Here is a 14,181-nt window from a genome sequence, read left to right on the forward strand (position 1 = left end):
GATATAGTCAATGACATTTTAAAAAAAATTGTGAGCAGACCATAATTCAGAAAATATGAAAATATGATAATTTCTTCAAGCTGCTTAGGCACCACATGCCAATATTTTTTTATGGTAAAGTCTAAGTGTTTACTCTGCAAAACTAAACAACTACTTTAGAATCAAAAAAGCTAAAATTCAGTTGTTGCCTGCAGACTGTTACTGCTCATGTCTCAACCCTGTGCAGCAGAGTCTCAAGGGACAGGAAAAAATAGACCAGAAAATGACTCCATGCAGCTTCTGAAAAAGAATCTCACCTTTATAGCCAAATCAATGCATGTGAAAATAAAGTCCCACATCGCAAGGTTTTCCTCATCTCCCAAATGCACTGCTTCACCTGAAAAAAATTGACTCCTGGATTTTACAGCTGTAAACACAACTCTATCAATGTGTTTTGACATTTCGGAAAATATTCTGAAAATGGGTCATGTAAGTTTCAGGAAACGTAGAAGAGAAAAGTAAGTATTGAACACGTTAACATTTTTCTCAGTAGCTATATTTTCAAGTGATTTACTTACATTAAATTAATATCAAATGTTGGCAACAACTCAAGCAGTCTCTACATATTTTGAAATCAAAACGATTTTGAAAGGAACAAAACTGAATCAAAGAGCAAAGAAAGTGTTTGTATTTACAAAGTAATCACTTCTCCTGTCAGTGCTAATTGATATTAGCTATTTCAAAGCTCTGAAGATATATTTTATCATCAAAGTATCACATGAAGAATAGAACTCTTCATCTTTGGTGTTGCTAAACATGCTTATGAAACCGGTTATAGATGTATTGATAAACTTTTGAATAAGTAAGAGAATAATTTCACCATAAATCATTCATAACTGGTTGCTCTTTTAAAAATTTCAGGCAGGTGCGTGAAAAGAAAAAATTAGAGCCAGGGACCGCTCACAGAGAGTTGCTATGCACATTCACTGCACAAGACTCCACTGCTGAAAGAACAGCATGGTGACTGTTAATGTTTGCAGCTGAACATTTGGCCAACTCAAAGAAACAGTGAAAGAATATAGTGTGGCGATAAGACACCAAAATCATGTTGGATAAGAACCTGAATTTAAAACAACGGTGGATTTTCTGTTTTACCAAGACAATCCCAAACACACAAACAGAGTTAAAGAAATTCTCAGTTGGTTTCAGAAAAAAAAAAAATCAACAAAATGGAATCAACAAAATGACAAAAAGTTTATCCGATAATTTACGTAAGCAATTGAAGATTAGACTGCATGGAAAAAAAATCTAAGAACAATTGAGTTTTAAAGACAGTTTGTTTTCATTTCAATGTGTGGATTACTTTGGTTGCTTTTTACAATGTGAACTTTAGGCCAATAGCAGAAAAACATCCACTGTGAATAATGTTGACGTTGTTCAATTCCTATTTTCCAGGGTGCATAAGAGATGCACATTTTCTTTTATTTGCAAAATGTCTACAGCTGAGTTGAAATAACCATACTATCTTTTCATGCTGACCTAGTGCATTTATCACTTAATTAACTGGTTGTGTTTGGGACCTTCCATTCATTTCTTTCTAAGAGACACAAAGACAACATCTTACTTTTCAAACTATTTCTGTAAAGAGTTGAACATCAGTGCAATGAATCCACTTTACTGCCTCCGACTTGTATCACAGGTTGTGAATTAGATCTGCATTAATTAGATAGCCTTGTGTATGAAGGTGTGTGCATTATCTCAACCAGCAGGAGCACTTCATCTGACAAATTAAAAATATGGAACGTAGCAGGCGTCTCTGCTGTGAGTAGCACTTGGAGTTTCCTCTTGCTGTTCCAGTGTCTTCCCATGGCTGAGTTTCACCTCTCTCTTCTAAATTGGTGATAAGCTGACACACTGATATCTTCTGGCAGTGGGTGTGGGGCCCTCATTGCTGCACTGCATCGCTGTTGATGCCCATGGTGTCTCTTCATATCTCCTCACACTTGTCTTCCCCTTCTTACTCATCTCTATCTTTCCCTTTAATTAGAATTGAGCTGACAACACAAAGTCCTTCCAAGTGAGTTTATTTTCCTAACCTCACGTTCAGTTGCGGTTTTATAAGTCTTCTCTAATTGGTCATTTTGCGTTGAAAGCACTTGGGTTTTTATCTAAAGCTAGCTCATTTTAACTCGGCACAGTTTCGATATTTTAAGCTGTTAACTATTCTTCGTTCATCCTGTCCATTCACATAAACATCCTGCCTCTCCATTGTCTCTTGTCTTCCCACTGAGGTCATGAACTACCTGGCCCGAATCTGCTTTCTACGCCAAACCTTCTCCTCCTTCCTCCCTCCCCGTTGTGCAAGGCCTGTCAGTGTCTCATGGTGTTTTTGCCAAACTTGTCGCCAAGTTCCTGGATGAGCAGAGCCAGCTCCCCAGCGGCCTGGGACTTCTCCTCCAGCAGCTCATAGCGGAGGCTGGAAATGTCTTGCTTGATCTCCTTCAGCTCGCCTGCAACACACACACAGAAAAGAAAGGACGAAGTGAACAAACACCAATCAGGATGGGAACAAATTTAGGCATGAACTGGGGTCAGTTTTTGACATTTAGTTTAAATCTCTGCTATGATACAGTATAAGAGGAGGAGGATAATTTTGTCAGAAATATTTTATTTACAGATGTGGACGCATTCATATGTGTAAAAAACCTTGAAATAACTTTGTTGTTTAACGCAGTACCATATTTTAGAAAAAAATTTGATCAATTTGAACACCTTTAGTGTCAGGGGACAAAAAATATGAGTCTATTTTTCAAAATTCCCAGTTAACATCCACTTTTTGCCAATATGACAGTGCCTAGTTTTATCCTAAATCCACCTGAATGTTAGTGTAGCACCACTCTCAGATCTCAGGCTTTCCTCACGAGGCACGCTGAGAAATTGATAAATAATCCTGAAGCCAGTCCTGCATTGCTTGGACAGATAAGGTTCAGCTCGGCGTTTCACTGAACCCTAAAGTTTCTGAAATTGTGAAGCAATTGGAGAAGCCTTTTTTCTCTAAGACTTTGAATATATTTCATGCAACTTTGTCTTGACAACACTGTCTTAAGCATTCCTCTATGCTTAAGAAGAGAAGAATGCTATTCTTCTTTGGGGAATGCTTTAGGGATATCAAAAGAATAATGCTTTTGTTATCCTCACGTTTAACTGAGGAAACCTAGAATGGAAATCATCCAGTACTGGAGAAATGGTAGCGAACAATTGGTGCCTTGTATTGATTTCCTTTATGGACAAATGAAGGTAAGCTCCCATGATGAAGATTTCTATTAAGATTTTTTTCTACAAAGAGAAGGAAGTGAAAACATTTTAACACTGGGAGTCATTAGTTTGGAGACCAGAACGCTACCAGTTCAAACCTGAAGGAAAACCAATCTGGCCAAGGTGATGTGCGTCTTATTATAAGGGAAATTTGTGAAATTACTGAATTCTGCAGTGATGATAACAGTTGCAGTATAGTCACATTTTCTCCACTCTTTCCTTCTGCTTTTGTCATCACAGTGTACCCATGAGCTACGGATAAAGCTCAATATTACTCAAAAACTTTCTTTTGCATTTGTGGCGCTGCACATATTGTTACAGTGATGACAATTTGACAATTAAAGTCATTCATGAGAATGTTCATATTTTCACAAAATTTAAGCATAAGTTTAATTTGTTGACAAAACAGAAAGCAACATAGTTGAAACTGAAAACTAAAAATAAACAGCATTCTTTTGAGCGAATGGCTGCTGTAAAGATGACCCCATTCAGGTTATATTTTCACTCAAAGATCAAAAGCGCTCCTGCATATCTACTTTTGATGATTCAAAGATAAGACAAGGTCAATGACCAGGTGAGATGTAGTGATAAGATACGGAGCGAAGAGACAGCGGTACGTGAGTCCAAGTCGACTCCATTTTATGATCCTTTCTTCTCCAAGTAATCTCAGAAATAGACAATAAAATCCTGAGTTTGGTGCCAAATAATGCTGACGTTGGAGCACAAACAGCAACGAATTGTCTTTTGATTCAGTGATGCAGATTCAGATTCCTGGTTTAAGAGACTCTCATTGTGGTAAAACAGTGTCTTGTATGTTATTGTTATTAGCTTACATGTTTTATACCACAGAGGTATGATGACATGTGGTTTTTTTGGCTTTCCAACAAGTTCAAATAAACCTCATGTAGTCAGAAGATTCTTCAAACCCAGCTGGAGAATGTCAAAGACAATGAGAAAACTACTTGGATATCAAAGAGTTATAAAAGTGAGTCTGTTGTGTTATATGGATTAGCTAACTACTCCAACCAACATTTTTATTTATGATTACATGCAGCCTGATGCAGAAAAAAAACCCAACACATTAAACTCAAGGATCTGCAGATGTGCATCGAAACTCACTGATCAATTCCTGCACACATTTCTGCACTCATACCATTATGAGCTGATAATGGTGCAACTGAAGTGTGCTGAATTGAAAAAGCGATTCTTACCCTCATTCACTTCATCGCTTTCTTTGTCCACTTGAGCTTTCAGCACATAACGTTTAATGAGCCGCTTCATGATCTTCTGCAGTGAGGAAAGAGAAAGGTGAAGATTCAAGACAAAGGACGCAGCAGCGACAGATGACAACTCATTCTGTATTTATGAAGACAGAAAACTCAAATCGTTCTCGAGACAAAAAGAAAACAACGCTAATTGTGGTACAGAGTTTCACTCGGTCTCTCAGACAGTGTGTAGAATATTGAGTATTGATTTGTGACCAGTTGCTGCTGCTGAGCCTGAGGCAGTCTGTCTCTGAATGTAGGCACTCTGGTTACGGGTCGATAGCTGCCACCATCCAAACAGAGTACTTACATATGTTTAATTAGGTGTCAATTCACTGTTGTGTGTGTTGAGCTGTTGGTGTGTGTGCAATAGATATCCTTAAAAATGTACAAAACTAGAATATTTTCAGAAAAAAAAAAATCCAGGTGACCTGTGAGGATTTTCCTCACAGCAGAGTAAAAATAGGTTTTGACTTCTACTTAGTAAAATAATGTAGTTTGAGTTGATGCACAGAGTGTCTTGATCTCTGTTACTCTCAAAGATCTCATTAGAGGAACTTTCAGCCATGTTCATTCTTCTCTCTCTCTCTTTGTACAAGTTCCTTTTCATTTCAAACTCGCTACATTTCTTTATTACTGTTGCTTGGTTTTGTCTCACTTACACCTCTTCTCCTCTACCGCACCTTTTCTTTCCTTCCTTCCTCTGATCCTGCCATCAGCGTCCGTCCAACCAACCTCAATCTGTGCATCTGCAGTTCTTTGATTTCTCTCTGCTGCATATTCCTCTGCCAGTTTGTCTCACATTTCATTCTTCCTCCAGACTCAATCTGATTTCCAATTCCCTTCCGTCTCATCTTCACTCCACCCTAAATGTTGTCATCTGCATTCAGTTCTGTCAATCTCTTACCTGATATCTGGTCGGGTGTTTTCGAGCTTTTCTCTGGATGAACTCCTCTCCTGATCGCGCGTAAGACCTAAACCGTTCATCCTGCAACAGCAAGAAGTAGACACACTTCAGAATAATTGAAGTACTTGTGAAGGATGTTGAAGAAGGCGGCGAACTAAAAACTAAACAAATAACAGTGTTCAGTATTCATGAGAGAATCAGCAACGCTGCTTTATCTGAAATCAACTCATGTTGTATAAGTGTGAGAAAGACTTTCACCTCTAGTGTGGACAGACAAAATCACCTATTATTACACTGAAAGCATTAAATTCACAGAGCATTAAAATCTATTAATATTAGATCTGATTAACGTGAAATGTCAAAAAGCCAGAAAGGTAAATTTACAAACTTATATTGACAACATTTAACCATTCTTCAGATTTAAAATCAAGAAAAAAATGCACTTTTGAAGCCATGATTATAACTTATTTGTAACTTTATTTTTCCTTTCAACCAAAACCACATTATAAGAGAGCAGCATACAATCTTTAAGCAATTACATGGGTCGCTATGTAAATATTTTCAATATTTATATAACGCAATGCAATGAGAAATACAATATGACAGATGACACTCTGTCTGTCTGTCTGAAAACATTTAAACAAATGAACCATTTGGGTTCTGGTCGCAGATGTCTATGCATTTATCATTGGCTGCGTATCATTAATTCTGACCTTAAAATGTATCAACTATTTCAAGAAGAAGATAAAAAAAATAACAATCTAATTTATTTTGGATTACAAATTCAATATTAATCGCAACTAAAATTGGGTTAAATGTGACTTTTCGAGTTGCAGAGAAGACAAAGGTTTGTAGCCATCAACGAGGTCCTGGCATATTTTTCAAATGTTTTTTTTTTTTCTTCTTCCATCATATGTTCTTAATCCTTCCACCTAATTTTTATTTATGGCTGCAGAAATCCAACCTTCTTGTATTTCCAAGTTTGCCTTGACTGTCACTAACCTGCACTGTTTCTGTGCACCTTTGGAGAAACCCTGCCACTGTCTTTGAGTTCCTGCCTGTGTGATCTCAGTACTCTGTGGTCTCAAACCAGACATCGCCATTACATGTCTACCTAGCTTGAGCTTAACTTCATGAGAAGAACTGCTGGACTAGCTTATCTGCATCTGTCACCCATTTCACTGTTGAGCTGCCAAAAACCAAGTGAGAGAGAAAACAGTCCCAGCTACCTGTCCACCCTCAGTCTGCCACGCCACTCACCATCCCTCCAAGCCACAAAGCAAACAATGACAACTGTACCGACCACCTACTCTGTTTTATTGTCTCTGCTCCCATCCGGAGATCTCTTGTCAACTCTCCACCGATAAGGCTTCATCAGCAAGAAAGTAAGATCACTAAATAAATAAATTTATAAAAAGTCTCACTTGAATGTCACAAATTTTTCTTTTTCCCCAGAGTTCATTCAAAAACTAATTCTATGTTCTTGTGATTTTCCATCTGGATCAGAATTTGCAAACAAAACATGGTATTTAAAGCCTCACCCTGACTCATTCAGACATACTTCTGGTCCTTTTCTTCATTACTTCCTCTGATAATAATGTTTTTCCAACATTAATTTGGCTGGTCCATGTAGGAAGCAACAAATTTCAGAAGGTGCTGATTTTGTACTAAGTGTGTCTTTCTTGGCCCAGTGCCCATTCACTCCCTCTTTATGTTAAACAGGAACTGAGAGGTGCAGTGACACAGGCTTAGTTCACTGGGACAAATAAAACAATCCAGTTAAATGAGCTCAACCATTTCTGTTCAAAATGTCAGTAAAAGCGTTTGGTTTCTCTGCAACTTTATTCACACATTATGAATGAGAACTTGTGGATTTGTGAAACTCCCATGAGATTAGATGCTGCTAAAAATCAAAGAAGTTGACTGTTTTATGACTGTCCCACCCTGGAAAAAGTACAGTTTAAATAAATAATTAACTATCCATTTTGATAATTTCATCAACCTAAAAAAACAAAGCGTCTGAAATTGAGAGAGAGACAGAAAATATATTGTGCAACTTTATAAAGAGTTTATGAAGAGTATATTATTTATTAACTACAGGAACTTTTAAAAATGATTTTTAAGAGAAGTATTTCTGCAGAGGAACAGAAGCCAGTGGCTCAGATAGCCATTTTATTTGTCTATTCCCCACATTGCTGCAGCTACATCCAGATGAGACAGAAATTTCCAGTTTTATGTGAATGCTGAGAAGGCATCTTCTAATCAGAAGTCTCCCCAAAGCCAACTGGCAATATTAAAATATATTTCCTGCAGTTCTTAGTCAACATTAAAAGCTTGATTTGCTGGGCTCTCCTGACTCTGTTTAACTAAGATTCACATAAAGTCCAGGCTGGCAGTTACCAGCCAAATACCAACACAATATAATCACATCAAATCACTGACTTTCACACATAGTTTTAAAGGAATCAGTTGGCACAGCTGCTTTTCCTAAAACATTTTTATTAGTTTAATGCCCATATCCATCCTAATATCATAATGAAAGCACTGAAAGAGAGAAGAAAAGAATCGGTGGTTCAGACAGACCACCCATCACTCCTAAATCTCGCTTGACATCCTCAATGCTTTCCAGTGGATTAATGTGGGCTTATCCATTGATCGATTCCTGCACCTTCCTGCCTTCTGCCTCGGTTAAACTGTCAGGTCTGCAGAAGGTTTTAAACACTCACAGAGGCAGCAGGGTGAAGCCTATCTTGTCCCTATCCGAAATCTGCCCCGGCATTAGCAAACGCAGGCAGAAGCAATGGGCTGACTAATAGCTCCGGTGAGGTGAGCCATTCCAGCCGAGCAGCCCGGCGGAGGAAATGTCTGCGGCTGGTGGCTCGCGCTATGTTTGATGCCTTGTTAAATGTTCTCTGGTGTTTCCAATTAAAAAACAAAACTTTCTTTCTATTATAGAGATTTGACATAGAGGGATGCTCCACTTAAATCTGCATGTTTCCTAAATATACAGATTATACTTTCAAAAACAACCAACCAACACAGACAGATGTCTAATTATATAAAGAAAACAATGAGGATTTTTGTTGTTGTTTGTGCATCTGTCATTCTCCCTCAGTGTAATTATGGCAGTTATATAGAGCTACGTTGGAAATCAGAAAATGTTAATTTGACAGGAAGTATTTAGTACAGTAAATGCGCAAATTAGTATATAATTAGAGAGTCACTGCAGCATGTTTTGTTTGACTAGAGAATAAAATGGAGATTAAACTGTCTGGAAATGATATTGAAAAAGAAGACAAAAGAATAAGCTGCTTTTAAGTTAATAATCTCCTGCAACATTGATTCAAGAGGTAGAAATAAAATGACTTTAGATGAAAGACGCAGAGGAAAACATTACTGGAGGGATCACAAACCTCATTTTATATGAAAAACGTATTTAAAAAGTACTTAAAGACTTTGAACTTTTTCATATTTTGCCAAGTTACAACCATAAATTTCAATGAGTTGTTTTTAAAACTTGAAATATGAGATAGATCAACTCCAAGAAACACAAAGATGGTCAAGATATATACAGCAATATAAAGGACATCTAAATAAATAAAACAAATATAGATCTGGAAAATGTGGCATGTATGACCTAGAAAGCTGTAAAGAGTAAACTGAAAGATAAACTATGATAAATGCAGAGCAAGGCCAGGACAAAACTTATGAAAAAAGGGATTTTCCTTCAGTAGGAAAATGACACTAAACATGCAGCCAGACCTACAATGGATGATTTAAATAAAAGGACATTCAAGCAGTCAAAGTTCAGAGCGAAATTCTAGAGGGAATCTGTATTATGGCTTGAAAGGAAAGAAAAAAATCTCTGCATCCAATCTGATGGAGCGAGAGCTACTTTGCAAACAACAGGCTCACACTTCAATCTAGATGTGCAAAGCTGATACACACGAAACCCAAAACACATGCAGCTGGAGTTTCTGCAAAATGCACTTCTACTTCGAAGTGTTGATTCAGCTTACACACAGACACACACCACATTTTTCAAATATTCACTAGTAGAAATAGAACATAGAAAACCATGTATAATTTCTTTCTGCTCCAGTATTATATCATCATGCCTTGTAAAGGTTTATCTATAAAATCCTAATACAAAATACTTTGAAGTTTCTGGTCTAACATGACAAAATATATGAAAGTTTTATTGACATTCAAGGCACGCTTTTGCAAGACACTGTAAGTAGAAAATGCTAAATTTTGACCTTGGTCTGTGTGTGGAGCATGCCCATCTCCACCTCATTGTTGTGGCGGCGGCCATTGGCTTTGCAGAGGCGTATCAGGCAAGACTTGATGCGAAGGACCAAGTAGTAGAAGGATTTGGGGCTGGGAACCAAATTAAACGGGGCAGGCAGGGTCCGACCCTCGTCAAAGTAGGACAGCCACAGCTTGGCGCGGGCAAACTTCCACTCCACGTCTGCATCCTCCTACGGGGACAAGCAAACACAGACGCAGGGTGAGTCTGCTGATGGATGATGACAGGAGAGACAGGAATAACAAATAGCTATGACTTTCTTGAGCACTTTGACTTCTAGAGGACAGTGCTACGGTGGCAGACAGCCCAACGTCTGCCTGTTGACAACAAGTCTGTGTTTTATAACTTTGAGGGGAAAAAAAATCTTTGAATTTTTTCTGTCTTTGACGGAGTCTTATGTTGTTTGATTGATTTTCAATAGCTGATGGCATTTTTTAAGTCGCAGTCTAATCCTCTTGTAGACACGTCACTGATACCAGATGATCCTTATTGACTTGTTGACAACATTCTGCCCTCTTTTCTATTGAGCCGCTCCATACCTCAATCTCCTGGTACGAGCTGTTGATCATGGCAATGAGCATGTTGAGGAGAACCACCACCATGGTGACGTTATAGACTCCGTAAAGCACATAGCCGATGTTCTCTATGAACTTGTGGTCGTATTTCAGCACCACAGAGATCACTTCAGACAGCCCAAAGATAGACCAGAACAGAGTCTTGAAGCTCTCCTCCACCCTGAGAGAAAAGAGAGATGGGGTGAAGTCAGAACACAAGAGGGTGCAGGTGTGGGTAAACACTGTTAGCTGCTAGTTGCTGAGTCACACACATGAAGACAGACAATATGTGATCTAATGCTTCTTGATTTGTGAGGCAGGAGTGATGAGTCATGTCCAATTTGAACACACAACCCCTCTGCTGCACACAAAGTGCTGCAACTGCACACACATGAAAAAGCAGACAATGACTCAGCTGAAGCATTTAGGAGGTAATTAACTTCTCAAACTAAGTTTATTAAGTTTTAACCTTTTGTCAAACTTTATGCAAAGCAGACATCTTACGTTAATGGGGACATATTAAAAGTTTGCTCAGATCAAAAATTTGTAAGTGGCTTACATACAATATGGTTGGAAATGTATATATTTTAAATTTAGGACTTTAATACTTTAATTAGACCACTTTTTTTCTGGATGGAATAATTATACAACAAACAGCCTTCATGAAGTTTAGCCAAAAGAATTGGATGCACATCTGGTCGATAATTATCTCTACTCCACAAATACTCCAAATTACACATGTAGGCTCAAATACATAGATAATTAATACATGTGGCTCAGGACCATTTTGCACCTGAACCACAAGCTATTTGTAGTTGTCAATACATTTGTGACATGGGTCTAGTTCAGAATCATGTCACGTTGAGTCCAACATTCAACCATCTGACTCACATAATTATTTAAATGAATGCAAGTGGTTTGATGGATCAGAAACAGAAATCACCACGGCTTAAGTCCATCATAAACAGGGCTCTGCTGGAACACCAACAGCAGCTCTGTCTGCAGATAAATGAGCTCTTCACTTAAAGAAGCATCCACTTCAAATTAGTGAAATTCAACTGAGAAAACTGAGAAAAGCTTTGTGTTCGGGTGAGACAGAAAGACTTTGCTTATTCACTTAACAACCGGATGGTTCCTGTTTTGTGAGCAAAAGGTAATTTGAGGCACCAAGGTTCTTGGTAAATAACATATTTTTCATCAAAAAGAATTCAAAGTAGCGTTGCAAACTCAAGAACTTTGAGGCAACTGTGAAGTCTGGTGATGGCAGCATCTTCATGTGGCGCTGAGTCGTAACCAGAGGTACTGGTATGTTTTACAAAATGGATAAATTAATAAAGAAGTAGGACATCCTGTACATTTTTTTTTACCTTCAAATAAAATCAACAGCTAGATCTTTGAGAATTCTCAAAAGACCTTTACACCAAACATGCATCAAAACTGGTTTTGAAATAGATAAAGTTGGCTAACTTTGAATATTTGGAAAGCTTTGACTTCAACTATAGTGAAAATTTGTGGACTGAACTGAAAACCAGGTCAGTATATAGACATGAATTCAAATGTATGAATCCATTTGCTTTTGTTTAATTTATTGAAGATGTATGTTGTATCATCATTCCTCCCTGAAAAAGAACAGGTCAAATCCAAAACTGAAAACATAACATTCATGGTCAAGAAAAATGTATATAAATGGATTGCAATGGTATGGCAGTAGTTGTCATACTATTGACAAATACCCAATTTGTGTCCTATATTCAAAAAATCATGTTTGTCAAAATTACTTTTCTCAGTTGAATGAATTTTCACTGAATAGCCTATCCCTGTGGATGAAATACAGGCAGTTTTTCACCTCTAATTGACTTTTCCTCTGTTATTCAAGGGTGCTAAATCATCCACTGGCACATAATTAAAAGGACATATCTAAGTTTCTGAGTTCCACAATTAAATGTCCAGTTGTGTTTCTGAGCCTGAAGGTTGAAAAAGGAAAAACCAGCAACAAGGCACAACAGCAAAAGGCTGCATGACCTGTGAGCACCAGTGTCGTGTACATCTGTGTCGTAAAATATTCCATGAGAGGCCAGCATGGGGCTTGAGATGACAGAGGAGTCACAGTGGGAGGAAAGAGCGGGCAGGTTGAACTGCTGGAGGGCTCGGAGGTAAGAGAGAACACTCTGGAAAGGAAAGATGTGTAGGTTGTGGAACTGCATCTTCCAAAAAAACTTCATCCACTGGCACACAAAAAAAGGCTAGGTGTTGGCACAGAGGAAAAACCATCATCTCGCATGCATGAAAGGAGTCTGTCAGACAGGAACACAACTTCCCCCACGTTTCTCTTTCTCACTCTTGAAAACAGAAAAATCCTCTGGGTGCTTCACCTTTTATACCATAGGAGAAGATGGGGGGGAGGGGAATCCTTTATTCTTCTATGGAGCGAGAGTAACTTTATTTGTTTATATTTAGCCTGTTCAGCGGAAATGAATTTCTACAATGTTCTCTAAATGTTGTCATTGTTCTTTGTGAACCTCATGAGTTTGTTGAAAAGTATAATTAATGTTTATTGTGCATAGAAAGCTTTGAGATAATAACCATGCTTCATGTCTTCAAAAGAAGCAACTTTTCATTTTCAATCAAGCCTCTGCGCATAGAAGCTTCTGCTGAGCGACAAAAAATTGTGTTGGATGCAAGGAAGGTTTACAGAGGAATATTTTCTTTGTGCCATTGCACTCCCCTCAAATTGCCAGTTTTTTTGCAGACTGCTGCTGTTGCTGTTGGAGACGGACTATAGCTGTGATTATGGCTATTTCCACGAGATGCCATTGCTGTAATTGAGGCCATGGCTGTGCTTTAGTTGTAATAAATGCTCTGTCATGTCAGCGGCACATTAGTTGTAATGGCTGCAACACGGATGACATGTAGAGGTTATATGTGTGCCAGTGAGTTGACATCAAGAGAGCGTTAAAGAGTATTTGCAGAAGAGAAATGTCAAATATAACAGAAATGAATGTTAAATAAAAGTTCAATCATTACCTGAAGTCTGATTTTCACTGAATGGCAGAACAAATCTGAAATATAATTTTTTTTGCTATTGGAGCAAGTGAGGAGTGGTAATTTGTATCTAGCACAGATCAGCTGAAACAAATGATGTATGACATCAGCAGACCACTTAACTAAAATTACAACTAATGATGTGGGACATTTTAATGTGCCTCACAAGCCTGTTCATAATAAAATTAACTTTTCTATGTCACAGTATTACATCCACAACATAGAGATGTTCTGTTTTAATTTTACCAACAAATGAACGTGGCTGGAGATAGGCACCAGAACCTCCCGACCCCACAAGGGACAAGGGTGAACAAAAAATGGATGAATGGATAGATGGAAAATGCAACACATAATTTTAAAGCCGCGGAAAGTAATATGTGGTTTTCAAACTTAAAAAATGAAAGAAAAAACTGAAAATGTGTGGCTTGTTTTTGTGCTCAACATTGCTAAATGCAATTGCCTTCAGGAGACGCTTGAGAAGTGAATAGAGTCCACCTTTTTGTACCTGAATCCTGGAGAACAAACAGCATGAAGAATAAAAAACAAATCAGACAGTTCAGGATGTAGCTGTGAAAAGGTTAGAATACCAAACAACTCTCCTCGCTTTGAAGATCTCAGAGGACACTTATCTAAAAATAGTGTGGCATGAGAATACCAAAACATGGGCGCCCACTTGAAAACAGATTCTCTGGAGAAGCTGCTAAGCACCACTGCTCAGGTGGTAAAACTAAAGGACATGCAGTCCACATCTTAATGGAAGAGTGGCAAAAAGCCACGACAAGCTCAACCGGAGCTACGTTTAAAGCAAAA

The 14,181-nt window shown here is 38.1% G+C and overlaps 1 protein-coding gene across 1 annotated transcript in view; it reads right to left on the reverse strand.

The window, feature by feature from the left end:
• Positions 1 to 1,406: 1,406 nt before the first annotated feature.
• Positions 1,407 to 14,181, reverse strand: part of LOC129362979 (short transient receptor potential channel 7-like) — a 53,444-nt gene continuing 40,669 nt past the window's right edge. Inside the window, exons 8-12 of the mRNA XM_055034835.1 lie at positions 10,315 to 10,510; positions 9,726 to 9,947; positions 5,467 to 5,547; positions 4,506 to 4,581; positions 1,407 to 2,489 (exon numbers count right to left, since the gene is read on the reverse strand). Of these exons, the coding sequence (XP_054890810.1) occupies positions 2,350 to 2,489; positions 4,506 to 4,581; positions 5,467 to 5,547; positions 9,726 to 9,947; positions 10,315 to 10,510 (715 nt within the window). The 3' untranslated portion in view covers positions 1,407 to 2,349. The remainder of the gene's footprint in view (positions 2,490 to 4,505; positions 4,582 to 5,466; positions 5,548 to 9,725; positions 9,948 to 10,314; positions 10,511 to 14,181) is intronic.

Source organism: Poeciliopsis prolifica, unplaced genomic scaffold, assembly GCF_027474105.1.
Source record: "Poeciliopsis prolifica strain line A6 unplaced genomic scaffold, Auburn_PproV2 SCAFFOLD009, whole genome shotgun sequence".
Taxonomy (NCBI): Eukaryota; Metazoa; Chordata; class Actinopteri; order Cyprinodontiformes; family Poeciliidae; genus Poeciliopsis; species Poeciliopsis prolifica.